The 18,721-nt window shown below is 38.9% G+C and overlaps 5 protein-coding genes across 5 annotated transcripts; 3 read left to right on the forward strand and 2 right to left on the reverse strand.

Annotated features, from left to right (window-relative positions):
* The first annotated feature begins 601 nt into the window (after positions 1-601).
* On the forward strand, positions 602-3,383 carry psenen (presenilin enhancer, gamma-secretase subunit). Its single transcript, XM_077576843.1, has 4 exons — positions 602-767; positions 1,033-1,112; positions 2,203-2,307; positions 2,817-3,383. The coding sequence occupies exons 2-4, from the start codon at positions 1,052-1,054 to the stop codon at positions 2,954-2,956; spliced, it is 306 nt and encodes a 101-aa protein (XP_077432969.1). The 5' UTR covers positions 602-767; positions 1,033-1,051; the 3' UTR covers positions 2,957-3,383.
* A 1,216-nt stretch (positions 3,384-4,599) lies between these two features.
* hspb6 (heat shock protein, alpha-crystallin-related, b6) lies at positions 4,600-5,968 on the forward strand. Its single transcript, XM_077576842.1, has 4 exons — positions 4,600-4,860; positions 4,942-5,107; positions 5,391-5,513; positions 5,594-5,968. The coding sequence occupies exons 2-4, from the start codon at positions 4,949-4,951 to the stop codon at positions 5,756-5,758; spliced, it is 447 nt and encodes a 148-aa protein (XP_077432968.1). The 5' UTR covers positions 4,600-4,860; positions 4,942-4,948; the 3' UTR covers positions 5,759-5,968.
* On the reverse strand, positions 5,899-11,355 carry proser3 (proline and serine rich 3). The gene is made up of 13 exons (XM_077576786.1): positions 10,999-11,355; positions 10,615-10,723; positions 10,276-10,514; positions 10,035-10,186; positions 9,848-9,948; positions 9,164-9,249; positions 8,974-9,077; positions 8,635-8,873; positions 7,794-8,467; positions 7,543-7,708; positions 6,454-6,604; positions 6,180-6,261; positions 5,899-6,054 (listed from the first exon to the last, which is right to left on the reverse strand). The coding sequence occupies exons 1-13, from the start codon at positions 11,007-11,009 to the stop codon at positions 5,997-5,999; spliced, it is 2,172 nt and encodes a 723-aa protein (XP_077432912.1). The 5' UTR covers positions 11,010-11,355; the 3' UTR covers positions 5,899-5,996.
* Positions 11,356-11,389: 34 nt separating this feature from the next.
* lin37 (lin-37 DREAM MuvB core complex component) lies at positions 11,390-16,630 on the forward strand. The gene is made up of 9 exons (XM_077576833.1): positions 11,390-11,790; positions 12,896-12,971; positions 13,048-13,095; positions 13,215-13,244; positions 13,334-13,419; positions 13,544-13,707; positions 13,793-13,924; positions 14,652-14,725; positions 15,061-16,630. Exons 1-9 carry the CDS (start codon positions 11,757-11,759, stop codon positions 15,146-15,148), a joined length of 732 nt encoding a protein of 243 aa, XP_077432959.1. The 5' UTR covers positions 11,390-11,756; the 3' UTR covers positions 15,149-16,630.
* Positions 16,631-16,727: 97 nt separating this feature from the next.
* LOC144058387 (chymotrypsin-like protease CTRL-1) lies at positions 16,728-18,690 on the reverse strand. Its single transcript, XM_077576826.1, has 7 exons — positions 18,638-18,690; positions 18,382-18,485; positions 18,205-18,284; positions 17,660-17,741; positions 17,391-17,571; positions 17,177-17,307; positions 16,728-17,018 (listed from the first exon to the last, which is right to left on the reverse strand). The coding sequence occupies exons 1-7, from the start codon at positions 18,681-18,683 to the stop codon at positions 16,857-16,859; spliced, it is 786 nt and encodes a 261-aa protein (XP_077432952.1). The 5' UTR covers positions 18,684-18,690; the 3' UTR covers positions 16,728-16,856.
* Between the last annotated feature and the right edge of the window lie 31 nt (positions 18,691-18,721).

An 18,721-nucleotide genomic window follows, 5' to 3' on the forward strand; every position in this document is an offset into this window, starting at 1 on the left:
AAGCCGACCCCGCCTTAATTTATCTATTGATTAAGACCTATATTAAAAGTAACAAATAAACCGGTACACTATCATGTATGTGGCATATAGGTTCTGTAACATCAAAATACAAGAATAAAGTGCAACGACAATTCACCTAGATATTAAAAACATAAAACGTAAAATTTACACAAGAGTGTTTAAACAGAGATACCTGAAACAACGTGACAACAAATTGTAAAAACAATTTAGAGCCAATAAAGTTGTGTGGAGATGGGGTTAGTTGATGACAAAACGTGGTGACGACGACATCTTATGTCTCTTCCACTCCACACAAAACTGTTTTACAGAGCATGCAGCAAACTACTCTCCTTAAACCCTTTCAAGTCTATCATCCCTTTGAACCCAGCCCCGCCCCTTAATTGTATAGGTTCCCCAAACTACCTTAATCCAAACATATTACTTTTTTTGTGCTACTTTGTTCTTGGGTTCTTCACACAAAAACAAAAACAAAAAATAGAATATCACACAGTACTCCTGCAGGCTCTTTTCTGTAGTGGCTCTTTGATACGCCTGTAGACTACTAGATGGCGCTATTGTACTTTGGGTTGCAACGCGCATTCAAAGAAAAATAAAGAAGAAGAAAGCTAAAAAAAATCAGACACATTTAAGAAAAAAGAAAAAAGAAAAAAAGACGACGGATAAGAAGAAGGCATGCGGAAGTAACGGAGTTTGTTGCCCCTATTTATATCTGTCTTGCCATCCGCCTTTTGTCTTAAAAACGACAGGTACGTTGTTCTTAACCGTGTTGGGGAAAAAATAGTAGAAGCGTTTATAAGGTGGGCTTGTTTTGCTATGAGCGGTTTAAGAAACTGGATCGAGGACGAAGTTGTTAGAAGCTAGCTAGCTAGCTATAGCTACATGTAATTCACTGTATATTTTACATTACAAACTCCGCTATTACAGTTATACAATTACAGCCATTCATAGCCACGTCGATGTATATATATGGTCATATTGTCTTCTTTTTTATGCACCCCGTCTTTGTCACAGGAGAGACCACACAGCCACAATGAATCTGGAAAGACTGCCTAATGAAGAGAAACTTGGTCTATGCAGAAAATATTATCTAGGTGAGAACAATTGACATTTATATTGACATGAAACGTCACTGTGCTGATGTCACGGCAACACAGCAGAGGAGACCCAGATGTAATTTTGTTATGAGTGGAGAAAGTTAAATTGTTTGCATTCCAAATCTGGCAAAACGGAATTAATCTTATACGGGGATTTTGTGGTTATCCATTATAGAAGTCTATAGAACCGCTTGAATGGCAGCAAATTCGTTTTTAAAAATGTTTCTGACACTTGGGTGAATGAATGATGCCATAGAAGCGGAACTGTTTATTTTCAAGGTAATATTCTTGATTGTTCTGTTGGGCTGATCGATACACTGTTGATATAAAAAATATCAGCCTTGTCAATACTGGTTTCGATACCCAGGGTAGAATGTCGTTATTTTAATTGTTTTTTTAACCAATTTTTGTCTCTATTGACCACCCCAAATTTGACGTACGCAAGGCTATTTGTCTCATGTTTTGGCCTACTCTGCATCACCAGTCCAATAAGTTTGGCTTTTGTTTAATGCTGATGTTACTCAAGATTTTAATAACATAAGTATAGTAAAATATGCATGTGACATGCACATGTGGCAGTGATCACATTAATAATAGTACAATAGGCAGTATTCATTAACAGATTTACTGAGGAAAATAACTAATAGAAAAGTCTACTGCAGGCTTGGTTACACAGCTTCTATTGGCAAAATCCACTGTACACAATAGTAATGAATATAACTAGAAATAATAAAATCCATGACCTGGTTGAGGCAAATGTAGTGGTTATCCGATCCAGCCCCTCACATGTTATTAATAGCCACCTTGTACAATAAACAAACAATACATTGTTGTATAATGTAAATGAAGTGATGGCACAATTAAACGGGTCGACTGAGACCAAATGCTTACAGAAGAGGAAAAGGAAGGGAATCTCCAAGTACAAGTAAGCCAAGTACAGCACGGTGCAAATGGCCGGGTGTGACATTGTTATTTAAGGTCACCAAACTGTACATCGTGTCAGCGTAGGGAGTTATAGTCTTCTGGTGTTAGAAAGATCATCCAAACACAGTTCCAATTTATTATTCATACTGTCTGTTTCTCTCAGGTGGATTTGCTTTTTTGCCATTCCTTTGGCTGGTCAACGTTGTTTGGTTTTTCCGAGAAGCTTTTGTAAAACCAGTCTACACTGAACAACTGCAGATAAAAACATGTGAGTGTGCCAACTGGTAAATCTTTTTCCTAATGTTAAATATATCAACACTGAACCTACTAAGTATGCCAATTAAAGGTTTAGAAGTAAGAACATTAAATATAACTATTTCATATGATTGTTGAACTCGCTTACAGTCAAGTGTCTCATTGTTTCAGCCTAAATATTTTCTGTTTCATGTTAAATACCTCTGTCTCTAAACCCGCCTAGCCTAGAGGTCACCACCGTGATCCACAAGAACCACATGAGTAGCCAAAGGCCTGTTCTAAAAATAGCTCACCAGTTATGATCTGTACTAAACATTGATCTGACAGTTGTCGTGACACAACAGACATTACAAACTAAGATCAAACAGCCCTCTGTCACAGAATTGTGTGCCTGTTTGAAGTTCAATAAAATAGCTAAGAGTTACTGATAAAAGCAGAAAGATATGACGGTGTTTTTAAAGTTTTTATTTTCCATCATGCTAATTGACAATGACATTTTTGTGTGTTTTAAAATCCATGTAGATGTGAAGCGCTCGGCAGTGGGGTTGCTGTTATGGGTTGCAGTACTCACCACTTGGATCACTATTTACCAGCACTACAGAGCCCAGTGGGGGGAGTTGGGGGAATACATCTCCTTTACAATTCCACTGGGCATTCCTTAAACCCTTTTCATTTTGCATTCTGGCTAAATAGGTTGACCAAGTAAGTTCTTATGTATGTCTGTATTTGTAAATGTTGAAAATAAATAATGGACTGGAACGGTCACATGTAATCTATTATTTTGTGCTAGACCATTGGTTGGTTCTTAACCTGGGTTCAAATCTTTTCTTTTAAACAAAAAAAAAAAAAAACATTTTTTTTTTTTTTAATAATCTTTTTTTTTTTTTATGACTTAGGCGATCATTTTAAGAAAGTGTCTATATGTATGAAACTGGCAATGTTCAGTGCCTCCAACAAGGTTAAGAACCACTGTGTTAGACAGAAATAACTTGTAAATGATGAAACCATGTTAACCTTTACCTTTAATGGTTGTGGATGAGCACTGTTTGACCCTTGTTTGAAAGGCAAATAAAAACGATGACCAATTCCCTTGTGCGTTACATTCCTGATTGAAACCGTAACAGAGATGACAGCAAGTGCAGTATAATAATACTGTATAAAGAGGGGACAGGCATTTTGTTTGACTCATCTATGAGGTATGTTGTAGACACATAATCTGAAGTGCAGTAGAGGTCCCCTAAAGTCTGGACAATTATTGGCGCCTGTTGTGAAACCCAATACCTTAAGCCCCTTAAAATGTGCCCTCACTTCCCTGTTATCCTTTTATGAGTCATAACATAGTCAGTTCCGTATTTAGACAGTGCAGTCAAAACTTAGGTGACCGGTTCCACATTGCAGGGACATACTGGATCACTCCAATGTGACTGGCTGTATCAGAACATTCTGTACTTTTCAGAGGGGAGGGGAGACATGCTTTATACTTTTTATGGATGTTAAAGGGAATTAATTTGGTCCTTTTATGGATGTGTGTCTCTTTTGCCCTAAGAATGGATGAAATGCAGTCTCTGTAATACTGGTCTGATATGTTCATGTTTCAAGTAATGAGAAAGAATGACGTGAAACTAAATCATTGAGTAGTGAACACAGGGAGGGAAGACGTGAGCTACCTCGCATGTACATTGCATAGCTGACATTGGTGTAAACACCATAATGTCAACTAACCATAACGAGCTCTAGAGCCTTGACAACAGTCCGTGAACAAAAGGAATAACATGATATTCAAGGCAAAAAAAAGTAATTAAGTGGAATTCACATCCATGACTTTTGGAGCAGTCACTATAATTATAAATGTACAGATTTGAAGAAAATTAGCCATCTTACAAAATATTTTGTTCATGTGCGTGATCTCTATCCATCAACATGCTGAGACATCCGTTACCAATAATGTCTGGTCCAAAATGTCAGCCTTATAACTACATTTAAACTCCATAAGCCAGTTTTAAGTTACGATAATAAAATAGGATATTTGCTAATCATAGAAGAATGTTTTGACTTGCTACATTGACTTAATTGGGGGCAAACTTACTGGCAGCCCACATGCACTGGCATGTGTTTGAAGCAACCCTGCCGTCTGTCACTGTCTCTCCGGCTTATTGGCCAGGCAGTCAACCACCAACACAGCTTTTGAACTTATTTTTAGATAAACCGACATTTAGTGCACGTTCGCCCTGATGACTTAACGATAGCAGTTAGTTAATGACAACAGTACAATTACCCCCCCCCCCCCCCCGAACAAACAGTTGGATACAATCAATCTAGAAGCACAATGATCCCATAAATTCACTTAATAAGCCTATGGCAGCTGCTTCAGTCCCAAAACAAACTGTCCTGCTGCACGAACAGGATCCCAAGGGTACACATGCTCAGAACATAACAGAAGCAAGGTGTCTCTATGAATTCCCAACTCATTATGCAACGCCAGTATATAACCCAGCAATGCTCAGCAGCCTGGAGTCGCACAGCCAAGGAACACTTGATACTCCAACACACTCTACTGAAGACAAAGGTAGGTTGTTGCCACCAGATGACTTGTGCTTTGATATTCTGCTACCACAACTTTTTCCATTAATTAATTATTTTTTCTCAGATCTGACATGGATTTCATCCTACCATCCACACTACCTGTTGGTGGAATCCAATGGGAGAAGGTTTTACCGCCACTTTTTCCTCGTCTCCATGGGACTTACGGACAATATAGCTGGACACCTCAACTGATAATTCCAGAGATTGATACTACCACCAGTGCCGCAGAGGTGATATTGTTTATTTACTTAATTGGGTTTAACATAGTTGGGCAACATAAATGATCCGACTAATTCTGTGTGGGCTTTAAAGATGATCACTAAATGCAGCCTGAGAGCTTTTAAATAGGAGAATAAAGCTCTGTCAAAAGTGTATGGATAATGCATATTTAAATATTTGTGTTGTCAAATGAATTGAAAATGTTAAATGTGCCGGTATCAGTCTCCTAAAATAATTTTCTACTGTTTATTGTATTGGATTGATCTAATCTGACAAATGACCATATGTTGGCAGGCAACTTGTGACGACAGCGGATTTACAATTCAAGTGGATGTCAGACATTTTAACCCCAAGGATCTCCTTGTCAAAGTGATAGGAGATTTTGTAGAAGTACAAGGAAGGCACGAAGAAAAAAAGGTTGGTTTTGTTATGGTATATTGTAGACTGATGAAAAATGGAACATGTCACTGAATGTATTATTCCTTTACTACTTTTAGAAAGATAGTTCTGGGATGACAACACGACAGTTTAACCGACGCTACAGAATTCCAAAGGGAGTGGATACCATGGCTTTGGAATCAGCAGTTTCCCCCGACGGTGTCCTTATCATATCTGCGCCCATGATGCAAACAGAGATGTCCAGGTCTCAGCCATTCTCATAAAGACCACATTTGTTGTATTCTAATATGGCCTTGTCTCTGAGATTTGTAAATAATGAACCTTCCATAATTATTTCAAGAATGCACACTTTGTAAATATTGGGTCCACAATATAAAAGCGGTTTTCATTTTAAGCAAACATGTTGTGATTATGAACTTTTTATTGTATTGTATTTCTTCCATAAATGTCAATAAATTACCTACAAAATCAAATTGTAAAAAATTGTCATGGGTTACTGCATCAAGTTGGGGTATCATCTTCCTTATCAAGGAAATTGTGCAATTTGAAGTCCACTTGACTGGAAGGAATAAATAGAGCTGATTAAATCTCAAAAAGTGACAGAAATAACCTAACAAATCTGAAATTAGATGATACGATACGATGTTAAGATGAGGAAATATGTTTCAGATATTACAATTTTACCTGATTTGCTCCTTAACCCATTTTCTTTGTGTGCGAAGGACTTGTAGTAAAGGGTCATCTTCAAATTCTTTCTCATCTGAATCTGACAACGATGAATCATAATTATGGAATTTTAAAAGAGTCATTTTTGATCCAACTATATCTCACACATATTACAGTGTTAAGTCCTTGAGGGAGCTTTGACCAAAGATGTTTAGGAATGCGGAGGGTGTGACAGCCGTACATGTGTAAGAATATAGTGCTCACAATTAAGAGTTGAGTGACCTTGGCTCACCTTCAGCCTCTTGCAGCAGCTGGGACATGACCTCCAGTGAGGTGTGTGTGTTGCAAGGAGGAAGTGAGGAGTGTGGAGGTGCAGGAGGCGATGGGACTGCTGCATCTTGTGGAGAAGAATCTTCCGGTGGGAACAAGACCTCTGAAACTACCTGCAAGATTCAATTAAAGCATCCTGATTAATGTGATATCTAAGACAATATGAAATACCGGTGATAGTTTCTTAACTTATTGAATGTTAACTCATTCACTGCCATTGACAGCTATAGACTTAATTTTTTTTTTTTTTACAATTCTATTAGTTTAACTTTTTTTTCCATTCTTGTTAACAAGAGTATGAAAACCTAGATATTTTTTTTTATACATTTAGAACATATATAAAATTTGTGATTAATCGTGAGTTTACTAGTGAAGTCATGTGATTAATTACGATTAAAAATTGTAATCGCCTGATGCCCCTAATTTTTAATCTTTTCTTTTAAACAAACAAACAAAAAATATTTTTAATAATCTTTTCTTTTTTTTTTTAAGACAAGATTATTAAAAATTAGGGGCGCCAGGCGATTACAATTTTTAATTGTAATTAATCGCATGACTTCACTAGTTAACTTACGATTAATCACAAATTTTATATCTGTTCTAATACAATACAAAAAATCTATGTTTGCATACTTTTGTTAACAAAAGTGGGAATTTTTTTTTAACTAATATAGTTCAAATTAATTTTTTACGTCTATAGCCGTCAATGGCAGTAAATGACTTAATTGACTCAAAATCAAAGTAATTTTCTCAAATGCCCATCCCTAATAACTATGTTGGAGTGGTACTTGAAAAAAAAAAACACTATCCAAATATATTAAAATGTTTGACCTGACAGTGGAACATAAAAAATAATCCCTCCCTCTCTATTGTATGTCTCAAATTTGATTTTATTTGGTCAGAGAGGCAAGGGGGCAAGAGGGGGAGTGAAGCTACATTCAAATCTTGCTATAGTAGTTTGAAAATGGATAACTTCCCTTGTAATGCAAATTTACATAAAGCTATGCATGAAGATGATAATAACTTATGATGAAGCTGCGCACACGCTGACCTGTCGTGAGGCATGATGGACTGGCGATGGTGGTGCATGATTGCCTGCATCTTTGCGTCTCTCCTGCTGCTGTGGATCTGCCCGTGTCTTGCTCTTCTTTGCAAGCTTCTGATGTGCGGAGCTTGTGGCGCTAGGCCTATCAGCATGCTCACTACATCCAGTACACCTGAAAAAAAAATATCACATCATATTAAGCAATCCATTTAAGTGTAAAAGTGAATCATGACACCATGTACGTCTTTGTGTTCTACCTTGTCGATTTCGTCTGCTTCCTGATGATCCTCTCCGTCTTTTCACTTTCTCCCACTTGCTTTGCTTGGGTTTTTTCCTTTTTAGCCGTCTCAGTCGTCATTCTGGGGTCCTCGTGGTGACCTCTTACAGGTCTAGATTGACTCCCTTCTTCCATATGTCTAGAAAAACGGTTTTCTTCCTTAGGTTTCGAAGGATGGCAGACTTTGACTTCTGTAAATCTGGAAGGACAGCTTCCTTCTAAAGGTCTTGATGGACTGCTACCTTCCCTAAACGTAGAAGGATGACCTCTATCTGCAGGTCTAAAGGGAAAACCTAGATCTGTATGTCTCGAAGGAGCAGGAGGTGGTGATGCAATGTGTCTGTGAGGAGGCTCATCCATGTAACTCTGCTGTAAGTTTCCAGAGACTTTGCTTTCTTTACTTAAGCTCTCTTTCGGTTCGTGTGGATTTCCTTGGAACATGCTAGCATGAGCTGACTGCGTGGGGCATGGAAGAATATCACAAAGGAGATGCATGTGTGCAGGAACATGTGCAAGAGACTGTGGTCGAGAGACTAACGTGTCGGAGACAGCCCCGAGAAAGGGAGCGGAAGTTGAGGGGTGATGCCCATGAGCTTCTTTGTGCTCAGGAAAAGCTTCTTGTGATGGTTCAGGGTATTGAAAACATGGCTGTTGCTATGGGAGATACAAGAAAAAGGAAAGCGACTTCTAAAATGTGTTTAAACATTTTACATAACAGATCCAGTAAATCCAGTAGAAGAGCTGTATCAACTGACACAACCTTGCCACTTGGATCACACTTGGATACAGTATATAAAAAATGTTGCAACTATGACTCCTACCTTGTAAGGGTGTCCAATTACTGAGGGAAACTGTAGACTGGGGCCCAGGCCCCTAAACGTGGGTGTACGAATTCTGGAGTTTTGCTGGGACTGACATCGTTCACTGGCCTGCTCCATCTTTCTTCTCAAACGCCACTGGGTAAGGATGTCTTCTTCTGGGCGTGTAGGAAGTGCCATTCTTGAAGTGACAGTGTATTGTTGGAGGGGCACAGCTGGAGCTGCGTCCAACCTGGACATTGCTGCAAAGACCGCAGTGCCCATACAAGAGAAGAGTTTACATTGGAAGAACACAGTAAATGAATACAATGTGAATAAATAGCGATGCAACTCGCGTCTTACTTGGTGTAGCTTTTATCTCATTTATATTGATTGGAGAAGATTGATCTGAACATCCCACACCCTCTGAACTGACAGGAATTGATCCACTGCTGAGAATACTGTCACTGTGAGAAAAGACAAAAAAGTTGTAATCCAAGTTAGGGAATTAATTGATGTAATATTACTGTTAGGAACAAACTGCTCTGCAAACCCTCTCTGCAGAAGTCTGCTGGCCCTTTCTTGAAGGTGAAGTAACTCCGTGTCCTCAAACTCACTCTGAGATGTGTCTGATGGAATCTGAGTTAAAAAGGAAAGGTGTTAGTTGCAAGGCAAGACATTTTTGTACCATTGCAGGTGTATATCTATAAATTAAATATTATGGGGGGAAATATTTCAATCCAAAAAGTAAAACTCATTTCATAAACTTTATCGATTCACTACACTGAGCGATTTTTTTTTTTAAAGAATTTGGAAGATTATGGCTGGCAGTTAACGAAAACACAATATTCATCATCTCACTAAGTGAAATACTTAAAAAAGTGAAATACAGTACTTGATTTCAGAGCATACAAATATTGTAAACACAGAAATTAAGTAGGAATTGGTCTTCTGAAAAAAAAAATTTTTTGTGTGTTTGATCAACCTAAACCTTTTGGAAATGAATTAGAGCACTGAAATAAAATAACTTTCTAATGATATTCTAATTGATCAAGATACACATGTAAATATGTCAAACATGGTAAATATTAACAAAGATTCCTACAAATATCCCTCAGGTGAGCAGGCATAGTGCTCAAATTCTAATTCTATGAGCATGGCTGCATTTTTCTTCACCTTTATCTGTTTGTTTGTTTTTGGTTACCTGTAAAAACAATCACTTCCCCAATAAACTTACATATGCATTCATCATGTTATAGTCTCCCTTGCATAGTGAATAATTGAAATCATCATCAAGTGGGCATCTTGCTGGACTGGAAATTGCTTGGCTGTGGTCACCTTTTAGATCCAGCATAAAAAACAAAAAGAAGAAATATTTGAACATTTAAGGAACACGATCATTTGATCAAAATGTTGAAATGTACCTTTGTGTGGCGTTTTAGTTGGTGTGGAACTAGGAGGTAAAGATGAGGAAGACATCCACCACAAAGGCAACCTCTCCTCTTCAAATTCAGAGGACATCAGCTGGCGCTCTTCTCGACTCAGTGGTTCTCCGTAGCGAAAACGATCAATGTACCTGTGAGAGCAACGTCACCGTGGTGAGAGCATATCATTTTACACACTAAAGCAACATGATTTCGTTTGACTTTAAAATCTAAATCATACTTTGTCACTACTGAATCCCGGTGAACCCCTGGCTGAGAGGAAGCCGTGGATTTCGGAACTCTTGAAGATAGTGAAAGTATTTCGATGTCAGATAAGGTAGGAGAAGGAACACGGTCATTGGAAGGTCCAGAATGTGCAAAGAAAGATGGTCCATATTTGTCAGGCCAATGATTCTCGTTTTTGCCAGGCGTGTGCACTTTAGGATGGCCTTGATATTGTGAAGGTACAGGAATCAAACTCTACAGAGAAAAACATGGCTTTAAAATGTAAACAAACATGTGGTTTAGCACTAATTATTTCCATATACTGTAGTTACATATGATATTAACTCAGTTGTACCTGCTTGTTTCTTTTGTTAGGCAAGTCCTTGGTTCGAGGTTGCCTGAAGGATGGCTTCCCCATTGGAAAAGCTGCAGGCTCGAATGCATTCTGCTTTGTCACGCAGTTTCTAGAATTTCATTGTATTTTATTTTAAATATTCTATTCATGCAAGTGGAGATTCAACTAACAACCATTTGTCAGGAGTGAGATTTGAATTATTTGTAAGGCTCCAGTTTCAAAGCCCAAAGCTATTAAGAGTTACATATTTAGATCCATAAATATATAAACTTATTTTGCATCATGGTTAATGTCAAGGAGCCCTTGAGCAAGGCATTCCACAGGTTAGAATACAAACATGAACAACTAGTTTTGGACATAAAATGTGGTCTCTCTTGATCTTACCTGGATTTCATGAAAGCTGGTGCTGTTCAATAAAAAACAGAATACGTCGCCAAACAAATGAGCACAACAAATAACGTTTAAGAGTAGATTAAGGTAATTTAACGCTTTCGCGCTTGTACAAATTTGCAACAGTAACTTCCGTCGAGTTACGCAGTCGAGACGGTACACAGGACACAATTTGCATAGATTCAAACGTTTTCAGACCACAAACTCTAAGGTGAATAAAATTCTAATCTGCTACATGTACTCATTTGTAAATATTTTTTTGTCCAACTTGTAGACTACTGCTGTTATCTTTTTGTTGACTACTATGAAGCGAAGGGAAACTACCAGTCGTTGTTTACGTAGAGACGATCAACCAATAGACGCGGGGTTTGTAATGATAGACATAACAGTCGACCAATCACGGTGCGCGTCTTTGATCCCGAAACACCAATCACCCATTAGAAAAAGGGCAGCGCGCGGAAGAGGAAAGTCGGTTCGAAGGCTAAAGCTATAATGCTAAGCCTTATCTCCGATTCTGGACGCTGCACATGCACATGATAAATACGAAGTATTTTAATTCACATTTTAACGTAATATACGGAATCGGCGAGGTGTTTTCGCCGTATTGGTTCCACAGCTATGTGGTTGATCAACGATCCATGGTTGTCGATTCAAGCTAATGTTAAGTCTTGCTAGCTGTTTGAAAACTCAAGCAAACATAAGCTGTCATCGATTTGAAAGTTTTATCCTGTTTACTCAATTTAAATGATATAATGCATCACGTCAAGATCAAAATCGAAAGGCCAGGTAAGCTTTTGCATATTTCCATGTTACACTTAACACCCCGAACAGTACAGTCTCTTATCGTAGGAGTTTTAGATTAAGTCATGCCTTTTGTTTTAATGCAGCAATGTGTCGAGGACGTGCTGTCAGAGCAGGCAGGAGAGGCAGAGCCTTCCTGTCCACTGCTGCATGTGAAGAGTAATAAAAACATATTTATATAGTAATGTCTTTGTTAAAATCTATAAAATAGTTTAATTTGTGTATTTCCTTTTCAAATACATTGGCAAGAAGGTGTCGGCCAGAAAAGCGACTCAAAAGTGCACGGTGTAGCCCAGAAAATACTGTACCACAGCCGGCATGAGGTAGTGCTGTGCTCCATTTTCGCAATGTAGAAGAAGCGCGGCACTCTTCTTATGGACAGACTTATAATATATATATATATATATATATATATATATATATATATATATATATATATATATATATATATATATATATAATATGCAAGGAGGACTAAATTAGCCCCTCGCAGTTGTAGCCACACTATTACTAACAAATTAATTATGTTCAATTTTCGCAGAAATTGCTGTTATCAGAGCATATTTTACCCTAGGATCTCTCTATGAGATTTTATCTCACTATTGAAAATCATTAGGCGTTCATTTCACAGCGATTTTTTTTCCCCCCTCCCCCTGGCGGGCTTTGTTTTCATGTCACTGTTCATGGTTCTGACTTCATATTTTTATAATCAAGTCCAGAGGAGTCAGTGCTTCACCAGTCATGAACTTCACCACATGACACTAATTGTCAATCTGTAATATCTGCAACTCATAAGTGTGGGTCACGACTCGCTAGGGTTAATTGTTGGTTGTGACATCTGCAAAGATAAAAAGCAAAGAAACATTTCCAATGAAAGAGTAACATTTAAGCTTAAACGCTAGTCTGTGATCTCTGTGTGTGAAGAACAGTGCCTCGGCGTGAATTGTAGCCGATAGTAATTCTTGATTGCAAGTGTTCTCTGTGACCACTCATGGCAATAAATCGATTGAAGTGCATCAACGACTGTCATCCTCCACATATGAGAGAATGACAGCACTTGTGTCAAATAAATAAAACCTTTTCTCTGTAGATGTGGAGGCGGCCGCAGCACGCAACAGACTAGATTCTATTTTAAAGGGACTGGTGGAGAAGAGTGAAAATGAAAGGTTAGTATTTCATTCAATTTTAAATTGACTGATAACAATATGACCATCATAGTTAACGCAACTGTATTTGGTGCAGGGAGCAAAATGAGAGTGAGAATAAAATGTCCGCTGACTCCATGAACAAGTAAGTACAAGATGTATTTGATTCAGTGTACAGTATGGCAGTGAGGTCTAATATTTCAGTGTATTTACACAAAAAAGGTAGATGTCAGCGTTTTAATCATAATTCTCTCGCTTTCTCAGGGATTTGTCCCCATTGTCTGCTGGAAAACGGTAAATATACATGATTTATTTATTTATTGTGCAAAAAACATTACATGGAAATTGCAAAATTGTAACATGCATTCTTATTTTATTTCTAGGCCATCTGCAAGATTCCCACAGCATCGTCGCAAAAAGCGCAAAGAGATGGATGAAAGTATAACAGAAAGCAATACTCACAAACAAAGTAAAATATATATTTTTTACCCCCTTCAAAGAAAAGAAATGACACATATTTCTCATAATTTTGCTGTTGGAATGTATTGTTGTTGCTGTAATCTTAAATTGTTGTCATTCACTATGTTTTCCAGATGCTTACATTATTAAATTGTTTGACCGGAGTGTTGATCTGGCTCAGTTCAACGCCAGCACACCCCTGTATCCTATTTGTCGTTCATGGATGAGAAATAATCCGTCCGTCCGAGAGCCCAGTGAAGAATCCCCAAGATCTCCACAGATCATGGTGGAGGAAGAGGTAAGGGCCTCTTATCAAACAACTTGACCTAAAATCAACATTAACCTAAGATAATGCAAAAGCGCAATTGAACTTGTATTTGCAGGTTACAGACATGATCAATGGCAAAGAGCAAATTGTATACAGACTTCCTCCTCCAACCGCGCCTCCAAGCAGCTCCTCTGGTGAACCCGTCAACCTCAGGATCCCACCAAGTGAAAAACCTACATTCAAAAAGGTTCTCTACATGTTTGTGTTAATCTGTGGCACACATTGGGCTATTGAAATTTTAATGCCGGTAGTCAAAGAAAACAACGGAGGTTCAACTACAAAAAGTGAACAGTTCTCCAAAATAAGGGGCAGAACGTGTGCTTGAAGCTGTCTGTCACTCACACTATTAAAAACATTCCCTGATCTAATCACAAGAGAGCAAGGAAAAACTTTTTCTTTTTTTTCTTTTTTAAAGAAAAAGAAAATCAGGGGAATATGAGAAACAAGAAAAATAAATTATTTTAACTTGAAGTCTGGCAGGGCTATAGGGCTTGTCACAATTACACCCAAACTGCAATTTTTAGAACAGTGCACTGTGCGACATTTTGCTTTCAGTCAAATATTTGCTTCATACTGCTCAATACTGCAGTGCATTTAATTACAAGGAGACTTCACAAAAAATACTCAGTATACTCCTGTGCTCTGCCCAGTATGGTTTATTTTCTACTGACATTATCATACTGTACTGTAATCTGTACAAAAAATAATTCTAAGAGGGGAAAAGGACAAGAGTGTTCTGATTTTCACACGACTGTTTCTTGTTTCCTGTTTTTTTCCCCCCAAGTATCCCATTACCCGTATTTATTACACATTTACATAAAACCGTAATGTCATTGTTGTGCAGCCCTAACTTCTACGCACACTATTATTAATCGATTAATATATATAAATTGTCCCCCTTCCTCCCTTTCCAGATAACGGAATTCGCACCTGCATCGGGTTCCTTCATATGTGACCACATGGAGCGATGGAAAAAGATCAGACAAAAGTATGTGGCTTACATTATTGAATCAGTTAATACTAAATGTACAGTATACAGTGTGTGGAATGATGCTGTTGGGAATATACTGTAAAATCTGTTTAAAATGGCCAATAGCCACATGCTAGCCTGGAAAAATGTGTGGAAATCCCAAATAGCCAGAGTGAAAAAGGCTTACACGCCGACTTCATATAATCAACTTGTAATCTCTGCAGATGAGTAAAAAATGTCCATGTCAACTATTAAAATGATGTATCCTAAAGCTATACCAAAACTGTCTGTTCACATACAGTATACTGCATGGTTACTATACTGCCTTCCCACTTTTTTCTTTTTTGTCTCAGATGGAAGGAATGTTCCAACAAGAACCAGTTGCGATACAGCGAGAGCATTAAGATCCTGAAGGAGATGAAGGACTTATACGATCACTGATTAACTAATAAATGACAAATCTGCAAGTTCTCATTTACTGCCCTCTAAAAGTATTGGAACAGCAACGTTAATGTTTTATTGTTTTTGCTTAAGTCTTAAAACATTTGTGTCTGACATAAAAAGATGAATGAGACGAGAGCAATACATCATCATATACAGTCCCCTCTAAAAAAAAAAAATATTGGAATGGCAACGTCACAAGGTTTTTGTTGTCTACTAAAGACTTTTGTTTTTTCCTATCAATAGATTAATAGGAGACAAAACAATGCCAGCTTTTAGAGCACCTATTGTCAGAAACCGCCCAATTTTTTTTTATGGCCAATTAAATGACAATAAAGATGACAGTTGTCAGGCCAACTTTTGTTTTATGTCAGCCTTGAGTCTTTTGCAGTACACTCATCGACATCAAGAACTGTGTGCAATTTGTGGTGAATTCCTTAAGGCAAGCTTTCAACTTCTCCAAGTTGGCATCAATTTTCGAGGATGTGGAAGAGGCATACATTATTGGAATTCTGATAACAGCTATCCTGCTTTTTGGAGCTGACGGTTTTTTGGATTCAGAAGACGGGAGCAGCTGTATTGGGAATGAGAAAGCTACTAATCATGTTTGATTGGCTATGGCGAGTGATCAATACTCAGAGTCAGGCGATGAGTGAACTCAAACCCAGGGTGAATGCAACTTCTGACTCACTTCGCATATTGGTTATCAGTGTGGAGAAGTTGGCATCTCGTCTTGAAGAATTGATTGCCAACTCGGCCAATTGATGCCCCATTGAGAGCAACAGGAAAAGACTCAAGGCTGACTGAAATTATTGTCGGCCTGTTCCTAAAACAACCGTTATTTTGGGCTCTTCTCCTGCATGTTCTTAGCTCCTTTACCCCCCTCAGTCACCTGTGCTTCGTGTTCCTGATGAGGCCAGCTGAAGCTGTCTCCATGGCAATGAGATGATATGTTTATATAATATGATGATATGTGCCAATTGGGACAGAGGACACCGACTTACGCATACACGCTCAAGATCATACAATGCATACATAACACTATTATCACTGCCTTTTCGTTGGCACTCCCCCAACCCCTCTCCGACCTTCAGTGACAGTTCCAGATGTGCTCTAGATGTGCTCGCCTTGAAAAGCTCTTGGACAGTGGCCTTGCCCGACACCCTCTCGCCACTCCCACATTTGCAAGTCTGCAAGCCTTGTTGTAATGTATTTTATTATGTGCTTAAATGTTTTTTTCTCTCCATTCAGTTTCTACTCAATGCTCCCCTGTAAGAGCATATTTGGGGGAGTTTCCCTCTTTCCCTGGTTTCTCCCTTTTATTTCTCATCAAGAAATCGAGGCGCCGCCTGCCTGGCGACTCATCAGCCGTCTTTTTCACGTTCCTCGGATGCATTGAGAATGTAAAATGAATTTCGTTGCTCTGTACTTGTGATATATGCAATGATAATAAAATTGGATTTCCATTCCATTTCCAAGAAAGCCATTGTTGAAAGAAAGGCTTAATGTGCATCACTCATCAAATAATGTAATTAGGAAAGAGGAATGCAAGACCCATTTAAAACAGGAAACTTTGTATTTTTCTGCACAGATTATTTATATGGTCAGAAAGTGGCTTCTAACATTCCAGCTCTATCGAAATAGCAATGGCCATAGATGACAAGTGGACAGAAACATATTGGTGTCAGTTTCAGGAATAGGTTGCAATTTAATTGGATGCGATGGTCCTGTCAATCCAGCTGCGCAGGTAGGACACACGTGCGTACACGGCAGGGGTGCGTACGTTGCAGTTGGAGGTGCCCCAGGACACGATACCAACAAGGTTCCAAGCTCCACCGCTCTGGCACACCAGGGGGCCACCAGAATCGCCCTAAGAAACACAAATATGGTGGTTACATTTCTGGGTCAATATAAAATAACGTAATCCAATTGAAGATTGCTTGACTTGCCAGAGGAATGAATTCATCTGAATCAGTTGCCGTTGTTTAACTTGTGTGTTGAAGGATAATTGGGAGATTGTGTTTTTACCTGGCAGGAGGAGACTCCGGAAGCACCAGCACAGATCATAGCATCAGTGATTCTGTTGTAACCCCAGTACTGCTTGCACTGAGTCGGGCTGAGCATAGGCAAGGAAGTCTGCTGCAGGTAACGAGGGCTTGCTGTGAACAAAGCATAGAGACATCCTTTTCATCTTGTTGTCTTCAACATCTTCTATAGTGCCTAGAATGTGTTTGCGACTAACAGGTCTGGCCGGTCCTGCCCCATCCAGTGGTGACACATTTGGTTCCAGTGGGGATGCTGGTGCTGGAGCTGGCCAGGCACACAGGAGCCGATGTCCTGGTGATCTGAACTGGAGAGGACAGCTTCAGAAGGGTGATGTCATTGTTGAAGTTCTGGGAGTTGTAGTAGGGATGCGAGATGGCCTGTACGGAAACATCAAAGTCAGCGTATTTGTAACGTAGGTATACGTATTACTGTTGGTGCACATTCACATATTTTGGTGCCACTTACCCTCGAGATGGTCTTGACCTGAAGTTGCTCGGCATTGGATTGACGATCGTGCTCACCCAGGATCACACGATGGCTTCTGGGACTGCACAAAATATAGAAGTATAAAGGATTTGAGCCAAATGCAAATGCATCGTTGATAATCTGCGCAAATCAAACTGGCACTTTGCTTTGTAAGCAGCTAAGAGTGCAGTTAAATCAAGATGAGTCAAAATCAGAAGTAATAAAATCAAGTGAATTAGTGCTAAGGGCAACATGTGTCAATTTTTTCTTTCTCTAGCTTTTTTCACCACTTTAAATTAGTTAATAGCACGAAAAAAGAAATGATAAAATTAGGACAGACCAATAGGATCGAAAGATAAATGTGACCATATTTGGACATATGCGGTTCCTGCCAGTGACGATATAGAACACCACTGCAAATTTAGAATTATAGTACAAAAAACACTTTCTACAATGTGGAAGTAACTCCATTTTTAAATGAAAACAAAAACAGACAACACTTTGGTTGCCAGTATGCGACACAACCAATGGGGAGTCATACTTACGACACACGGCAGTGAGCTGCGGTAACGACCCAGTTCTGGTTAATCAGAGATCCACCACAGAAGTGGAATCCCCTGCCATCCTAGGAAAGAGAGATTGTGCACATTTAACCTTTTTATCTTTGTGAAAATAGTTGAGCGTATAATGGCACGGGATGGAGGGAAGGTTCGTGAGTATACCTGAAGTGAGACCTGCCAAGGCCAGGATCCAGGCACTGCATTCTCTCCGTTTACAATCTTGTTGTAGCCGCTGACTTGGGGATTGATTGAAGGCCTTCCACATCCTGAGACCCAATCACAATATTAACATCAATATCACAATCTTACAAAATCTTTCAAATGGTTGTGAGTCGTATAAATGTGCACAATCAAATTTTAACTTTCACGACCTCGGCAAAGTTTCCTGTAATTGAGTGAATGAGTGCATGTGACTCACCCAGTGCAGAGGCAACAAGTGCAAAACAAGTGATAAACAACAGCATGGCTTTGTCTGGGCTGTGAATCACGTCCGTGAGCTTCT

Source organism: Vanacampus margaritifer, chromosome 9, assembly GCF_051991255.1.
Source record: "Vanacampus margaritifer isolate UIUO_Vmar chromosome 9, RoL_Vmar_1.0, whole genome shotgun sequence".
Taxonomy (NCBI): domain Eukaryota; kingdom Metazoa; phylum Chordata; class Actinopteri; order Syngnathiformes; family Syngnathidae; genus Vanacampus; species Vanacampus margaritifer.

Bases quoted from the DNA above. Each gene is read 5' to 3' on its own strand.
- LOC144058387 (XM_077576826.1), bottom strand. From the start codon at position 18,683: ATGCTGTTGTTTATCACTTGTTTTGCACTTGTTGCCTCTGCACTGG. The intron at 18,285-18,381 runs GTATACTCACGA...TCTCTTTCCTAG, and splicing joins CTTGGCAGGTCTCACTTCAG to GATGGCAGGGGATTCCACTT. The intron at 17,308-17,390 runs GTTAGTCGCAAA...CTTTGTTCACAG, and splicing joins GGGCAGGACCGGCCAGACCT to CAAGCCCTCGTTACCTGCAG.
- psenen (XM_077576843.1), top strand. From the start codon at position 1,052: ATGAATCTGGAAAGACTGCCTAATGAAGAGAAACTTGGTCTATGCAGA. The intron at 1,113-2,202 runs GTGAGAACAATT...TGTTTCTCTCAG, and splicing joins ATGCAGAAAATATTATCTAG to GTGGATTTGCTTTTTTGCCA. The intron at 2,308-2,816 runs GTGAGTGTGCCA...AAATCCATGTAG, and splicing joins ACAACTGCAGATAAAAACAT to ATGTGAAGCGCTCGGCAGTG.
- lin37 (XM_077576833.1), top strand. From the start codon at position 11,757: ATGCATCACGTCAAGATCAAAATCGAAAGGCCAG. The intron at 13,420-13,543 runs GTAAAATATATA...TATGTTTTCCAG, and splicing joins AAGCAATACTCACAAACAAA to ATGCTTACATTATTAAATTG. The intron at 13,708-13,792 runs GTAAGGGCCTCT...TTGTATTTGCAG, and splicing joins AGATCATGGTGGAGGAAGAG to GTTACAGACATGATCAATGG.
- hspb6 (XM_077576842.1), top strand. From the start codon at position 4,949: ATGGATTTCATCCTACCATCCACACTACCTGTTGGTGGAATCCAATGG. The intron at 5,108-5,390 runs GTGATATTGTTT...ATATGTTGGCAG, and splicing joins CTACCACCAGTGCCGCAGAG to GCAACTTGTGACGACAGCGG. The intron at 5,514-5,593 runs GTTGGTTTTGTT...TACTACTTTTAG, and splicing joins GAAGGCACGAAGAAAAAAAG to AAAGATAGTTCTGGGATGAC.
- proser3 (XM_077576786.1), bottom strand. The intron at 10,187-10,275 runs GTATGATTTAGA...TTGCTCTCACAG, and splicing joins CGGGATTCAGTAGTGACAAA to GTACATTGATCGTTTTCGCT. The intron at 6,262-6,453 runs GTGAGCCAAGGT...CATCGTTGTCAG, and splicing joins GCTGCTGCAAGAGGCTGAAG to ATTCAGATGAGAAAGAATTT.